At 40.1% G+C, this 16,241-nt stretch overlaps 1 protein-coding gene across 3 annotated transcripts in view; it reads right to left on the reverse strand.

Moving 5' to 3' along the window:
- Positions 1 to 4,114: 4,114 nt before the first annotated feature.
- Positions 4,115 to 16,241, reverse strand: part of LOC134645254 (ETS-related transcription factor Elf-2-like) — a 20,926-nt gene continuing 8,799 nt past the window's right edge. For 2 of the 3 annotated variants that reach the window (XM_063498640.1, XM_063498634.1), the window contains exons 5-9: positions 10,608 to 10,724; positions 10,148 to 10,231; positions 6,257 to 6,449; positions 5,766 to 6,020; positions 4,115 to 5,381 (exon numbers count right to left, since the gene is read on the reverse strand). In XM_063498640.1, the coding sequence (XP_063354710.1) occupies positions 4,874 to 5,381; positions 5,766 to 6,020; positions 6,257 to 6,449; positions 10,148 to 10,231; positions 10,608 to 10,724 (1,157 nt within the window). In that variant the 3' untranslated portion in view covers positions 4,115 to 4,873. The remainder of the gene's footprint in view (positions 5,382 to 5,765; positions 6,021 to 6,256; positions 6,450 to 10,147; positions 10,232 to 10,607; positions 10,725 to 16,241) is intronic. The other variant, XM_063498650.1, reaches the window with a different exon arrangement.

A 16,241-nucleotide genomic window follows, 5' to 3' on the forward strand; every position in this document is an offset into this window, starting at 1 on the left:
GAGTGTGCTTGTCATTGTAGTCATGTAGTAGTGCAGTTAGTATTAATGATGTGTAACACAGTGTCCTGAGCTCCAGTATATAAAACTTGAGAAATAATGGATAACTAATTTTGATGTGGATATTAATTTAATTTGATTTATACAGTGCCAAATTACAACAGCAATTTATAATAATAGTAATAATGATAAAACATTGTATTTATAGGCGCCTTTAAAGACCCTAAAGAAGTATGTAAGCATAAAAGCTAAACAAGGTAAAAATAGACTAAGACGGAGTCATGATGAAGGGTATGCAATTCTGAATAGATGGTTTTAAGCTGCGATTTAAAAGTAGAGAGTTTGTAGTCCAGAGATGTGGAAGTGGAGCAGGTGGAACAGACAGAAGGGAAGCTGAAGAAGAGCAGTGAGTACGTATGAAGATCAGATAAATATGGAGGAGCGAGGTTATGAAGCGCTTTGAAAGTAAGAAGCACTGAGGTGAACTGGAAGCTTATATTGTAAGTAAAATAATACAAAGAAAACTGAAAACTGCAACAATCATTTGACCCCCTATGAGTAAGCGCTTTGATGACAGTGGGAAGGAAGGTGATTTATTAAATGTATAAATGTTATTCTGCTGCTGAGTCTCTTACGCTGATGGATAACACCGAAGCAAGAACACCTGTTCAGCCAATCACATTCATTCCACTTTGATCTGTGACAAACTGAAGCAATCATCTCTTGTCCTTTTTGTAACATTGTTGTGTTTAACTGGTATATTTGTATGTTCTGTATATTGTAGCTTTTCACATCTCTGGAAAAGTTGGCAGTATTAAGGATCATTTTCTGTGGAAGAGCTGTGAATAAGACTCATGGCTGACCATTGGATTAGTTTGATGCTGCCAACACTTTCATGTGCCCACGCTGGGAAACCCTGGGTTAAGTTAGAAAGCTGATAACCAGCTTTGCATGACCGTTTATCCTGGTCCCAGTGTTAGGGTCAGCGAAGCCAGAAAATGGAAAGACATCCTGGATATGCTGACCTCGCTCCGTGGTATACGGGACTCTGGGACAGCAGCTGGACTGTACTCAGTTACTACATGACGGAAACACCAATGTCTTCTCTTTTAATAGTTTATACTGTATACACAGGTCATGCTGATTATTAAAACAAAAAACACAAAGATCAGATGTTAATCGAATTTATTTTCTCTCACTTCTCCTTAAACATGTTTTTAATGTTAGTTTTACCGAAACAAGTATGACTCATACGAACAACAGGGGAGGAAGACCTGATAGATATAACCTCAAATAAAGTCAGTGTTCAGCCTCCGAGAGGCGACAGTCAGCGAGGGTTATGACAGCAGTGTACCAGGAGCCGTGCTTTGAGGAAGGTATAAGAGTCTGACTGCTTGTGAGGCGAGCAGGTCTGTCGCAGTGATACTGTGCTTGGCAGACATCTCCAAAATCATCAAAGCACTTTTGCAAACAGGCTCTCTCTTGACAAGCTGACCAGATATCTGAAGATTAAACCACTACATGCTAAAAAAATATGAAAAGTGTACTTGGTGAGACACAAACAGGATATTTTAAGTATAGGCGAGCTTTGTTAGTTTCCACATTTCTGTTGTTGGTGCTGAGAAACACCTACTGAAACAATGGTCGCCAGGCAAAGCAATGGATTTGACTCGATCAGCTTTAACCCCGCCCCCTGACTTTGATGGGTGAGTCTGACAGATAAAATTTATTTTATTTATTTTGGCACTCCTGGCCCTGCGCCTGTGTTCATTAATTAATATATCATTAAATAACTTACTAAACATGTCAATAATTAATTAATGAAAGAATTAATTCATTATTTAATGGCGCATTTAATTAATCAATTTTGGCACTCCTGGCCCTCCATATTTCACATGCCACTTGAGGAATATTTCAGCTAAAATTCATTAATGTTAATTGTTGAAAACAAAATAATGTAAAAACAGTCAAACAGAGGATTCAAAGCTGCACTGATAATAAAAGATAAAAACTTAGTTTAACAATATATTTTTCTCAACAGTCATCAGGTTATACTAATAATTTCTTTCTTTTTCTTTTTTTAGCGGAATGCCTTAGACTGTCAGCTTAGTGAATGAAGCATAATAACCACTGACTCTGTGACTCTTCATCACCAAGTGTTTAGTACAAATTTATTGTTTTTTAAAAATCTATTAGTTTTCCTTTAGCTGCAGGAGTGTTGCACTAAAATAAGGTGCAGTAAAGAAAGATCTACTTCTTTCAGCTCTCGGTGAGCTGAAGGATGGCTTCATCTACTGTCCACTGGATGCTCTCAAGTGGCCTGAAAGGAAGTGCCTGATTCTAGAGGAGATCCTAACCATCCTTTGTCTGCAGGAAGTGCACTACTACTGTCACACTTTAGCAGCTGGAGCCCCATAGGCTGGTGTAGGATGCAGCATGGAGGTATGGACCATAGAGGGAGGAAATACATTGTGTATCCTCAAACAGCATCTTGAGTGAGATATTTGCCTGCTTTTTTGCCATGTTTGTGGATGTTGTTTGCCATAATAAAAAGTGAATTTGAGTTGACTGCCAAGACTAATAAACACTCTAAGCTTTAATACCCTCCATTCCATCCATTTTCTGCTGCTTATCCAGAGCCAGGTCACAGGGGCAGCAGCCTAAGCAGAGATGCCCAGACCTCCCTCCCTCTCCCCAGTCACCTCCTCTAGCTTATCTGGGAACACCAAGGCGTTCTCAGGCCAGCCAAGAGATATAATCTCTCCAGCATGTCCTGGGTCTGCACCGAGGTCCTGCCTAGGAGGATCCTCGTCAGGTGCCCGAACCACCTTAACTGGCTCATTTCAATGTGGAGGAGTGGCTCTACTTTTAGGCTCTCCTGAATGGCCAAGCTCCCCACCCCATCTCTAAGGGACAGCCCAGCCACTCTTTGGAGAAACAGGGTCGCCACCAAAGGGGACACAAGATGGACAACCAAAGACTTTGAAAACACTGCCAGACAAACTACTTCGTTGATTCTGCTGGCTGCAAGAATCAGCATGAGTTCGTTGAACCAACGTGTGTCAACAGTCCAGCTGCTGAGATGAGAGGCCTCCTGTTTCCAGATGAATGCCAAATGTGCAAAACTGATGTGAACCTACACAGAACTGAAACCCGTCATATGGTTTGAAGAGCAGGAGAGGAAATATGAATTACCCAACAAGATTTTTTTACAACCAATTAGAAGCCTGGAATGACTTTACCCACACTTACTGTCACAGTTCTCTTCATGAGGAAAGAACACCGCATTGTGTAAAAGTCTTGAGTCATCCCCCATTTCTTTATATTTCCTATTTAAGGAGCCCAACTTTCATTTTTTTAAGGTGGTCTTGAACAATAGTGATTTAGGATTTTTGAAGGTCTTTGAAAGTTGTTCATTGACGACTCCCCCCCCCCAACTAATTTTCAGTCTAGTTGACCATTTTCAGTGGAATGTTTTTTTTCTAAATTTTATTAAGCCTGAGTTTATTAAGCTGAATATTTGTGTTTTGTCTGCTGCCATATTCGGGGTGTTTTGGAGTCATATTTAAATGAGAGGATGAAACAATATTTATCAGCTAACAACAGCTAGCTAGGTTAGCAAGTTGCATTCAAAAGCAGAACAGGTGCAAAGCAGAATCAGACATTTGCTAAGTAGCAAGCCAACAGTCCAACATTTCACTCACTACTGAAGATCAGACTTGTTGAATGGTCTGTATTTCACAGCAAGACATTTCATTTGATAACCAAGACTCACTTTTAGAGCCAGCCTCAAGTGGTCATTGGAAAAACTGCATTCTTGGCACTTCAGTACTGGTTTCATTTTTCAGACCCAGGAGTTATTAACACTAACAACACCAACAGGCAGTACACTTCTGTGTATAAAATATGAGAGCTGCTTGTAGATTTTTCACATATTGGGCTATTTCCTAGGTAAACTAATAGGAGTCATGTTATACTTATAGAATACTTTTTGTGCATGGACACTGAACTGAATCTGTAGGTTGAGCAGCAAAGCATTTTTCTGTGTCCATCAGAGCTTTTTAATAAATCACTAAGCTACTGTTCAGATGGTTAAATGAACCCACTCCAGACATTTTTAATTAACATTTGTTTTATACATATTTCAGTAAAATCTACTTCAATACACTGAGAGTACAAGAAAAAAAATCATAATATACTTCTGCGGAGCACACAATCAGTTCTTTTTTCTGGATGCAGATATCCTAGACCCCCACTCTAGGGACAGTAAAAAAGAGGATAACAGTGGGAAATAGTGACAGTCCTGTTGAGTAAGTTTAGGAGAGCTCTGCAGACAACCCATGAAAGCCTGAAACAAGTGCCAGTTTCAGTCATTGTGAACGTGTCTAAAGCAATGCCCCCAGTTACTCTGCCATTTAAAGTTTTACAGTCTTAAACATCCAAAGTCTGTAACCCCAATGTGAAAGGGGCTACAGAGGAATTCAAACTACATGTGTACTGATACATACTTGTCGAGTATCAAAAATCCTTTTTAAGCTTCCGTTTACAATGAAGTCCTGCTAGGCTCTTATGTTAGCTTTGATTACAAAAACAACTTGTCATTTACAATCTAAGGCTGCCCACGTTTCTGAGCTCTGAAGCATCAATGAGTATGTTTAACAGTCCCTTTCATCCTCTGCGAGGCTTCAGCAGCCAGATAGTCAAAGTGTCTCCCTAGAGACCAGCGTCGGTCGGACGGTCTAAGCCAATAAGGGAGAAGCTCAGTTATGTGTCAAGAGGAGGTGGTGTGGGATGTTCCCTGCACTTCCTCAGTAGTGTCCACAGTCACTTTCTGTACATCCCTCTCCACACCAAACCCCCTTGGGGACCCTGGTTCTCAGGATGATAGTTTTTCCACTGATACTGCCGGTGAGCTGGAGGTAGGCAGAGCCTCTGCTGCCACGTCTGATTGTACTGCTTCACGCTTTGGGGGCTGAATGGAGCTTTTGGTAGGGGCTAACTGAGACTGGACAGACATCTGTGGCAGCGCCTGAGCCATTGTGGCTGGTTTGGCCAGGATGAGCTGCGGTTTGATGGTGGCCTGCGCTAGCTGTGCAGTGACAGGTTTGGCCTGGATGAGTTGCGTGACCTGGCCTGATGGGTTGGCCTGCATGAGCGTTGCCAGCTGGTTGGCTGGGATTGTGATGATGGTGATCTTCTCTCCTGCTTTTGACCCAGCAGGAAGCATGGTGGGCAGTGCCTGGATCACAAGTTTAGGGGCAGTGCTAGCAGAGGTGCTCGCTACAGTCACCGGGACTCCTGTGGTAGTTGTGAGGATGGGTGGAGAGTTTAACGCCATTTGACCTAGCGAGTTGGTCATGACCACTGGCATAGCTCGAATGGGCCTGCAGGAATAGACAAGCAAAAAAAGCAAACACTGAATACATAAATAAATAAAATCACCACACATACGCAAGGGGGAAGACAAAATGTCAGGATCCACACTAAATGTGCTCAATGCTGATCATACAAACTTGAAGCATGTGATCCTAAATGCACCACATCCAAAAAGATAATTTCTTCTATTAGGCCTGTATAAGACCAGAGTTTCATGATCTAATCAAACAGGCGTTGTCAGCACAAGGTTTCCCCTAAAACAGTCTTTGACAGTTTTGTAGAGTAGGGCTCCATAGTGTAAATTAGCCTTAATATATGTCATGTTTTTGTTTAAAATAGGGCAATCACATTCTACAGGGCACAGGAATACTAAATGAGCACATTTGTTCGACCTGGTGGTGGTGTTGCTGGGGATGACAGTGACGTAGGTCTGCTGAGGCTGGGTGGTGGTGAGAGACGTAGTGCCCAGGGTGGCCTGGCCCTGCTGGCGAGCCAGATTCTGAGTGGATACCACGGTCTCGCTATCCTCCACTTCCTCTGCCTCCTCGTGATCATCGATCACTCGAATGTTTTTGGGCATGTCTTTAAATTGGTAGGCCAGCCGCTGACCCTCAACTTTGGCAAGGATGCCACGCTGGTAGTAATACCTATACAGAAACAACAAATGGAGTATAAACTCTACAGAACATCATGGGATAGGCTGTCAAAACTCATGTCAGAGAGTAAAAACATAAATTACTTTCCCCCTGATTTAATAAAATAATTATGAGTCATTATTTTGTCTTTCTGTTTGTTTGCATCTGATATGTCTTGTCTTTAATCATCGTGTCCTGTTAAATCAAGATTGCAGACTGTAATGCGTTCATGGAGCAAAACAGCTCACCTTAGGGCCCGGCCCATAGTCTCGTAGTTCATATCAGGCTTATTTTTGTGTTTACCCCACAGTTTGGAAACAGCCTTTGAATCAACAAGTTTGAAGATGCCCTTCTCTCTGTGCATCCACTTGATGTATCTGGGACACGTGTTCTTATCCTGCAGAAGCTCCAGCAGAAACTCCCAGAGGTAGGTGGTGTTACCTGTGGGGAATACATGATACACGGACTTTCAACACTGAGGTCCTGAAAAATGCAGAAAAACAGTCAAGTTCAAAGACTAGTGCAGAATATAATTATTATTGGTGACGCCTGTCTCGGCCCTGTGTTTTTATTTTATTTTTTATATTATTCAAAAGCAACCAAAGGAAATTCATTCAGCAGACCTCATTCAACATTTTTTGTTTCATTTATTAAAAACAGTCTACATGACCCAGTGTAAAATAGATTTACCCGCCTTGATAAATGGCACTATTACACCTGACTGTAAGCTTTTCCAACCTGATAGATCAGGTTGATTGATAGACTCAGTTGGCCGGCTTCTCAGCAGCAGCCGATCAACTGAAATTACTCAAAGAGCACATCAACGACTCGTCTAGGAGGCCCAAACAGAACCCAGAACATCATCTAAAGAAATGCCTCTGATATTCAACAATAAGAAAGACACTTGTATGGTAAAATGTTGATATCATTTTTGCAATCCACATTACCCTACAAGTGATATATTTTGTACTTCTGTGGTATTTCACCATATTATTATGCTGGTAGAGCTAGCTCGAGCCACCAAGGAGGCTGTTTTGGGTAAGGTTGGTATGTTTCTCATTCTTTCTTTAAATACAACAGCTTAAAGACTTTGAATGAATGCTGATGAAATTTGTAAGGAATATGGAGTGTGGTCATGCATGCACCTTTGACCTCTTCAAGGTAGAATAAGGTGAAAATGTCTTAAAATTCTCCTTCCTTTGCAGCGCTTAGGGAAAGATCCTGGTACATGGGAATTCTACATTTTTTCACCCAAACGTCAAATTTGACCTGCAACCTTACTTTTACATTTCAAAATTGACCCCAAAATGCATTTTTGTTTTTACTACAAACTTGTTAATGTACATTAAAATAATAAGCTGCCTTGGTGAAGGGTTTGTGCTCATATTGTGCTTGTTGTTAATTGCTGGTAATTGCACATTTCTATGGATGGGATATATGTGCTTAGTCGTGGGGATAGCGCCTGTGTTTCAGCAACTCAGCCATAAAATGGCAGGCCGCGTAAAATCAAAGAGTGGTGTCAGCAGATGCTGAGGTGCCAACTTCCTGGATAGTCGATCGCTACAGAGCTCCAAACTTCATATGACCTTTAGGCTGGCTCAAGAACAGTGAATAGCGAGCTTCATGGGATGGGTTACTATGGCCAAACATCACCAAGTACAATGAAAAGTGTTGGATGTAAAGTACGGATACCGACTACGGAACGCCGTTCCATGTATGCGTTCCCTGCTAGCATCTTGCACCCTGCTGCAATGTGCTGGATTGTCTCAGCTTACTGAATGCCACTGATGCATTTTTTTCTTTAAGAAAAATGAATCACAAAATTTTTCACATTACTGTTAAAATCCGGTCCAGAGTATGTTACTAAAACTGTTGTTACTACATCTGCAGACTTTGTGACATCATGTTGAATTGATAACAGAGTGTAACTTAACCATATAGAAGTAATTTCTACTTGACGAATGATCTGATAAGCCAGAACATTAATTTATGTCGGCTCAGTAAGAGAAACAGTTTTCAGGCAGCGCTGCGTTCATGAAAACTCCGACATCTGATTATTTTTTTTCTCTTGGGGTAACTGTGAGAGCATGTGCTCGCCTCCTTGAAACAAATTGAATGTTTCAACAGAAACAAAAAAAACTGAATATCAAATATGTAACCTTAAATTTATGGTATTCACATAGTAGTGTAGACTGCATTTATTTGGTAGTCTTCTAATGTCCCATTTTTGTGAAGACACCATGAGGTTGCTTCAGTAGTTTTCTCACATTTCCAAAGACCCAAGCCAACCAGCTGATAAGAGTTACACACCCACGGACATCTATCACGTTAACACTGGTCTGACACTGGTCTGACAATAGAAATATTTTTGGTGATTTGCAGTGTAAAATGTCTGAATGGTCAAACTGAGTGTAAAGTTTTATTTATTTTATATTTTCAAAAGTTAAGTTTAAGTTGTTATATTTTAATGGGTGAAGAGGTTTTCATGAACGTTATCAAAATAATATGTAATATAATTCAGTTTTATTTATATAGCCTCAAATCAAAACAGCGGGCTGTGAAAATAATCCAAGGTTGTTGTTTGTTTTTTTTAAAAGCGCCATCTCTTGGTCACACTCTGCAACTGAGTGAAAGGGGCGTGTTTATAGTGGAAACTACCAAAGGTTAAATGGGGGGACTCTAATCGGCTGATGTCAGCTGACGGCTGAAAGTGGCAGTTTTCAGTGGTTGTATCTGTACTATAGATGTGTCACATAACAGATTTTTTCCTGTATTTATTTTTTGCTCTTGCCCAGGCACATCTGGCCAATGAGCAGACTGAACATTGTCACATGGTTTTTAGTCAAATTTTGATTTGCTTGGAGTCGGAATTTTCTCCAACCCACAGGGAAAAACTTACAAACTCATCAACTGGTTTGGACCAGAGCACTTTACTGGAAAAAGCTGGCGGCGGTCCTTCATCAAACCACCTGATCAACAAACTCTGACATGAAGAAAAGTGAACCATGTAGGTGCTCGCATACACCTCGGCTTTTACACAGCAAAAATCTACAGTAAAGCTAAAGGAGTTAAAATATGCAGATGGACTGTTAGCATAGCTTTATACCATGTTTAAGTGGTGAGAGCTCCCGTTGGGTTTAGGTCAGCAACAGCAAATAAAAAAAAAAATAAAAAAAAAGAAAACATAAAAGGAACTCCAATCTCTTCTAAAATATTCATTTTTTTTTTCAATTCAATTTTATTTATATAGCGCCAAATCACAGCAACAGTTGCCTCAAGGCGCTTTATATTGTAAGGTAGACCCTACAATAAAACATACAGAGAGAAAAGCCCAACAATCATATGACCCCCTATGAGCAAGCACTTTGGCGACAGTGGGAAGGAAAAACTCCCTTTTAACAGGAAGAAACCTCCGGCAGAACCAGGCTCAGGGAGGGGCGGGGCCATCTGCTGAGACCGGTTGGGGTGAGAGAAATATCTGTTTTCTGTAGAGCCCCAATACACTCACTCTCTCCTCTCAACCAACCTTTGTCTGCTGTGACGTGCCTGGGAATACCGTAATTATCCTAATATCACTAAAAAGACCAGAGTTGCTGCTTTTAGGAAGCCCTGAAATTCTGTCAATTGAGCAAATGGTACCAGAGTTACAGGTTTTACAGATGTTCAAAAGTGCAAAGTGCCTGTCTGGCACAGGTTAGGCTTTAGACGGTTACATTTGGCAGCGTGCTGAAGTCTAATGGCAGCTAACCCATTAGCTATTAGCTACCTTGATGAACATTTACACCATCAGAATGTTATTAAATGTGCAACCACCACATGCTCCTGTATAAGGTTACAACAACACATATTCGTTCACTAGCACAATTAAACACAGACAGCTTACCCAGGAGATAAAATACTGTCAGAACTATTTTTTATTTTGCCTTCCACTAACATTTAATCGGTTATCACAACATCACAAAATATTACTAAGACTAATAAAATAATCGATAGCTGCAGCTCCCTTTAAGTAAGACAAATATGCAAAAAACTAAGAAATCATAAAGTGGGAAAATACTGTATCTGGGTTATATCCAGTCATTCTAGGTTAGCAGCTAACAGAGACAGGAGCTGTCTACAGGCAGAGAGCAGCTACAGACCTTTTCCCTCTCTTGGCCTCTTCTTGATGCCCAGATCGAAGGAGCCATTGGAGGAAGGCTGGTGTGTCTTAGCCTTACGTCCGCCTGTACAAACCCACACACAGATCAAGCTTATTCTTTAAAATAAACCACAGATGGATTTTTAGCATTGTCAGCATTTCAACAAGAATACAATAACTATGCATGGCCTGCCACATTGTCTGTTAAGCTGATCGACTTTTCATACTTAATGTTACCTTACTCCACTCATAAGTTGGAACAAATCTTGGCATACGGCAGCTTTCAGAGGAAGTTGTCTTTACCCACCGTACTAAACTACCTTGTTTGTACTAACACAGCTTCATGCTTTAAATAGAGAGCTACCTACTGTTGCTTTAAAGTTGTACAGCTTTAGAATGAAACACTGAACATCAGTAAACAAAATAAAAGGTGACAACAGGTGAGCTGTGCTGACACCAACCTCCTCTCTTCTTCTTGGCTACAGGTTCACAGCCAGGAGGGATGGGGAAGCTCTCTTCCTCCATGGGTCCACACTCTGTAGACACCTCCACCACCGTTTCCATCATCACATCATCTGCTGAGGTAACACAAAACAACAGTATTCTCCTTCTGCTGCATCATGAAGTGAGACAGACTTTCAAATTGTGTACAACAATAAATCTGGTTGAATTTGAAGGGGGCAGGACGGGCAAAACAAAAAACCCATACTCATATCAATCCATTTATCCATGCATCACTCCAGCCACCTCCTATAGATCATCCGGGGGGACACTAACATGTTCCCAAGCAAGCTATAATCTCTCCAGGGGCATACCCAGGACTGCCAGGAGGCATTCAGGAGGCATCCTAGTCAGATCCCCAAACCACACTGACTGGCTCCCTCAGTGGCCCGCGATGTACGTTTGTAACTTTTCTATTTTCACAATAATTTATGTTTCTCATTTTATTGTAGTCAGCTTTATGACCAATTTTAAAATGCAGGCAGTAACTGGTTCAATGTTGCACAGTAAACTCTTGTTTTTATACCACACTAGTTTACTTTTTACTTTTTCTACATTCATTTAATTATTTAGGAGGTTGGTGTTTGTGTTGTTTGTTGTTCCTTTGTTTATTAATAGGTCCTTAAATACATTTTAAAATTCATGCTTTGTAATAAAACAATCAGAATAATTTGTTTTGGCAATATTTTTGTGAGCATTAAGCTGAGATTCTGCCATTTCTGGCAAAAATACTTTTATATTTAAAAATCGATTCAGGATTTAATGAATCGATATCAAATTACTCAAACTAAAATCGATTTGAATTGGAAAATGTATTTTTTTAACCCACTTATAATAACAAATGACAACATGGCTGATATTGTCATGGTGGTACGACTGTGAGTGGCTCAGCGTGCAGCATTTTGGTCCCAGACTTCATCTGTAGAGTGGGAGGCAGAGCCTTCAGTTTTCCACCAGCTTCCAGTTTGGATTCAGGAGACAGACACTATCTCTACTTTTAACCCTCTGGGCTCTATCCTGGCCATTTGTGGCCACTTCACTTTTCTTTTTTCAACCATTTTCGTTCTGTTAATGCAAATGGAATGAAACTTCCCAAAGGTGTGTATTTTTTTCCAGATTTTTTAATTTTCAACATCAGCTCCTTAATAATGTCAATAATATACACTGTACACCAAATTGTTCCTCTTGGTTCTATCGTGGCCATTTTTGGCCAGTTGAAACCCATTATAACCACCTTTTTTGATTCCTTGTTATTGACAGTAATATATCATGCAATTTAGGTAAAATTGCTTTCATTCTAAACTCAACACTTTAAAATTGTAGTTTTTAATGTTTTTTACCAAATAACATCATTTACCCATTTTTGGCCAAACAAGCAATTTCATGTAATATTCTTAGTTTCCAATAGGGGCGTTTGATGGGTTACCACACTCCAATGGACCAAAAGAATGAAACAATTTTGACATAGGTTTGATCTAAAGGATCTAATAGTTTGTGTTTGTCCATGACATTGCAGCACAAACATGTATTTGCAAGACAGACTGGGATCAATTATGACGCATCAAACATTACATAGGCTGCGGTGAATTTCTGTGGATGCAGGATATTGAGCTTTGAGGTTCCCAGTCAAACTTAGCTTTGGAGCACATGTTAAAAGCACTTTTACTCTTGTATTTTTCATAAAAAGATACCATACTCAAAATATCAACTCTAGAAACAAAAACAAAAAAAAACCAATCACAGGACATTTTGCAGAGTTCAAACCTGCAGCTGCAGCACAAACAACAACAAACACTATTTGTAAACGTGTCCTGGAGTTTATGCAGGTGCAGACAGAGCTACTGCTGTAAGTAAGCCTAACAGCTTCCAGATCATTTATTCTGGCAATATGGCAAGAAGGTCATCACTGCTTCAAGCACTGTCTATATGATCTGGTCAGACAGCAAGCAGTCCTCTGCCCTTAAAGAACAGACATCTGCCCAAGATGAAGAAACTTCCTCTCCAGAAGATAAGGGGACAATCTGACTGCATCACCACTGATGATGAGTACTAGCCAGTGCCTGAATCCTCTTCTTTGGGGGGGATTGGGGTTGGGGGGCATGGAGGTGGAGGCCGAGCAACTGATGGAAAAGAACATAGGAGCATTTTCTGAGACAGAGGAGCCGGTGACTGAGTGGATCCCTCATGAAAGGAAAACCATGTGGGTCCCACTACTGAAGAGAGACTGCTCTACAATCCAATACCCACTGGTATCAAACCAGGGCTCACCCTGTATGCAGTTCCCTGCAATAACAGCCTGAGATCTACTTTTGACTTTTTTATAACAAAGGAGATCTTTTAGCTGCTGTGCACCCTTACAAACCTGCACGGGAGGTAAAGGTGTGAGGATTGGAGGATTATAGATGAAGTGGAGATGTGAGCCTAAACCAGAATAAAGCAATACATAGCATGTTGGATGACAACACTGGAAGTTCTCAGGAAGTAAAAAAAGGGAAAGGGGTTCAGACTCCAACTGACGGAGGAGCTCCGAGGACAACGTCTTTCCTTCGGTCACCTTGGCAGAGGAACTCCTCAGATGGAAACTGGCACAGGGGAAACAACCCAGAGCTTCCTCCCCAGCTCCTCCAGTTGCAACAGAGGAAGATTTTGTTGTCTGTCTTTGGCTTCACCAAAACTACCACGGCAATATCCCACATGCCAAAGCAACGGAGGAATGTGCTTCTTTTGACAGCAACACACAGGGAACCAACAGTCAGTGATGGGGAATAAAGGATGCGTGAAAGCAAGAAGCAATCCTGGACTACAATAGGCACAAATACAGCTTGGATAACTTGGAGAGGGTGTTGGCACCTCGAGTTGTTGAAGGAAAACTAACTGATGGCTGATGGCTCTTTTCTCCAATTTCCTGGATGTCTTGGGAAACGATGTCTTTGTCCCGCCGGAAACAACTTCACTGAAGTGGGGGAGTCCTCTACAACCTACAAATGAAGAGTGATCCTGGAAGAGCTGGGGCACATGCTGGTGACCTCAACAACTGCAAGACACCCTTGTCCCTGATTCTCAGCCACTTCTGCCATTGATCTCAAGATACAGTAGACTGAACCAGACTGTGACCCACACCCCACCAACAAAATGAGAAGAAGGTGCAAAAGGTGCACCTCCAGGTTTGGAACAGCAGCCCCTTGTACCAGGTGTAGAAAGTGTGCCTACAAAAACCACTCTACTGTGGTTAGCACATCGTGCTGCTAATGAGGATGCACACAGAAGCACACACACTGGAATATAAATTGTGATCATTTTATTGGTCATTTCAGTGGTTATTTAATCATTAAATGGCCTTTCTGGCCACTAACACACCATGTGTGATTTTCTTTTTGGCCATTCATCCCCCCCCCAAAGAAAAAAATAAAATAAAAAAAAGTTAAATTAAATCATTGTTACAGTTACTGACCTGCAATGATAAAAAAAATGTGAACTTTATTACTATTTCCCCCCAAAAGCGTAGTAATAATACATAATCTGATGGGTATTCAAAGGGTATAATATCTGAATTTGAATTATATTTTGGTTTTCATGACTAGGATCGGTGCTAATTTAAAAAATCAAGTCAATGAAAGTAGAAAAATGTTTTAATATATATGAATTTTATAGTATTTGGTAAACATAAACAGGGGGTGGCCATTTTTGGCCACGAACAAGCTGAGAGGGATTTTTTTTGTTTTTCTGTCACTGCAAAAAACCCAAAGATGCATAAAACTCATTGATACTTTTAATTATTGCTACGCATCTAACCTCCATCATGGTTAGAAAATAAATCAGTTTGCATGTATTATTTAGAAAAAAAAATGGGGATTTTATGCTTTTATCCCTATGTAAATCATTAAAATTATGTGATTTAACTGGTATTTAAAGGGTTAAAATTATGGATTTGATTGAAATTTTGATTTTCATGAACAGCACTGATGCTAATCTAAAAAATCAAGTCAAAAAAAAAAGTGGAAATTTTTCTTAATATATATGAATTTTATAGCATTTTGTAAATGTAAACAGGGGGTGGCCATTTTTGGCCACGAACAAGCTGAGAGGGAGTTTTTTTGTTTTTTTTGTCACTGCACAAAAAAACAAAGATGCATAAAACTCATTGATACTGTTAATTATTGCTATGCATCTAACCTCCATCATGGTTAGAAAATAAATCAGATGGTATGTTTTATTTGGAAATAAATTGGGGTTTTATGATTTTTTCCATTTATGAGTTCCTAGGATTATCTGTTTTTGCTCTCCCTGCACAAAAATAACAATGCATTATAATCAATGTTGATGTGAATCAATTACATGTCCCAGACTCTACTATTAATAATACAAGAAATTTCAGTAGCAATGCAATTATATAAAATTGTGAGATTTGAGGTTGTCTTCCAGCTAGTGCAGTGGACAAACAAACTGGTGCTTAAAGGGTTAAAAATGTAAAAAGTAATAATTATTTTATATTTATGAAAAGAACTGAAGTTACTTAAAAGCTTTATGCAGAAAAAATGGCAAAAAACATAAAAATAATAAAAATTACAGACCTAATCTGTTGGTGGCCACTTTTGGCCATGAACAAGCTGAAAGGGTCGTGATTTTGAACAAACCCAGAGGGTTAAGATCAGGCTTCAAACTTTCCTTTTTGCTAAAGCATATAGTTAGGGCTGGACCAGTTCTGCTGGAGGCTTCTTCCTGTTAAAAGGAGTTTTTCCTTCCCACTGTCGCCAAAGTGCTTGCTCACATATGATTGTTGGGTTTTGTTCTCTGTATGTATTATTGTAGGGTCTACCTTACAATATAAAGCGAGCTGACTGTTGTGATTTGGTGCTGTATAAATAAAGTTGAACAGAATTGAATCTGGCACTTGGTGAGTGCAATACTGAATCAGCTATTTTGAAATGAGAAAAAATAAATAAATAAATAAAACAATAAAAGAACTGAATAAATAAATAAATAAAAAGTTTAGCGAGTCAGAGCTAAATATTTCTGTTGACCACAAGACAATTATTTTCATCTACCACTTATGAAAGTGAAACTTAGTTTATTTATTTATGTCACTATCAGGTAGGGCTGCTCAATTAATCTAATTTTAATCTAAATTACGATCTGGGCTTTCAACGATCATTAAAAATGACTGAGCCGATTATTAGCACCTCCCTCGTGCTTTACTGTGTGGCAAATCGAGCGCACCTCTCTGCGTTTCGAACACGCGTCACAACAATTAAGAGTACCCGAGGGAAGCTCGGAAAGCTAAGCAGAAGTTATTTGGAGAGGAGAGGATAACGGCTGCTGAAGAAAGAATGCCGTTGGTTGAAAAGAGAGGTAAAACGACTTCAGTGGTGTGGAAACATTATGGGTTCGCGGAGTCAGACGTGGATCAAGTAGACATAGTGTGTCGTAGCTGCACCACAGAGCAACACTACAAATTTATTCAATCACTTGAAGACCGCTCACAAAGTGACATACGATCAAACAATGAAGGAGCATAGAGAAAAAGTCTCAACAACACCTGCTTCATCCTCACAGACCTCCATTCACGCTACCCTGTACAACGCGACTAAATATCC

Source organism: Pelmatolapia mariae, linkage group LG2 (genome assembly GCF_036321145.2).
Source record: "Pelmatolapia mariae isolate MD_Pm_ZW linkage group LG2, Pm_UMD_F_2, whole genome shotgun sequence".
NCBI lineage: Eukaryota > Metazoa > Chordata > Actinopteri > Cichliformes > Cichlidae > Pelmatolapia > Pelmatolapia mariae.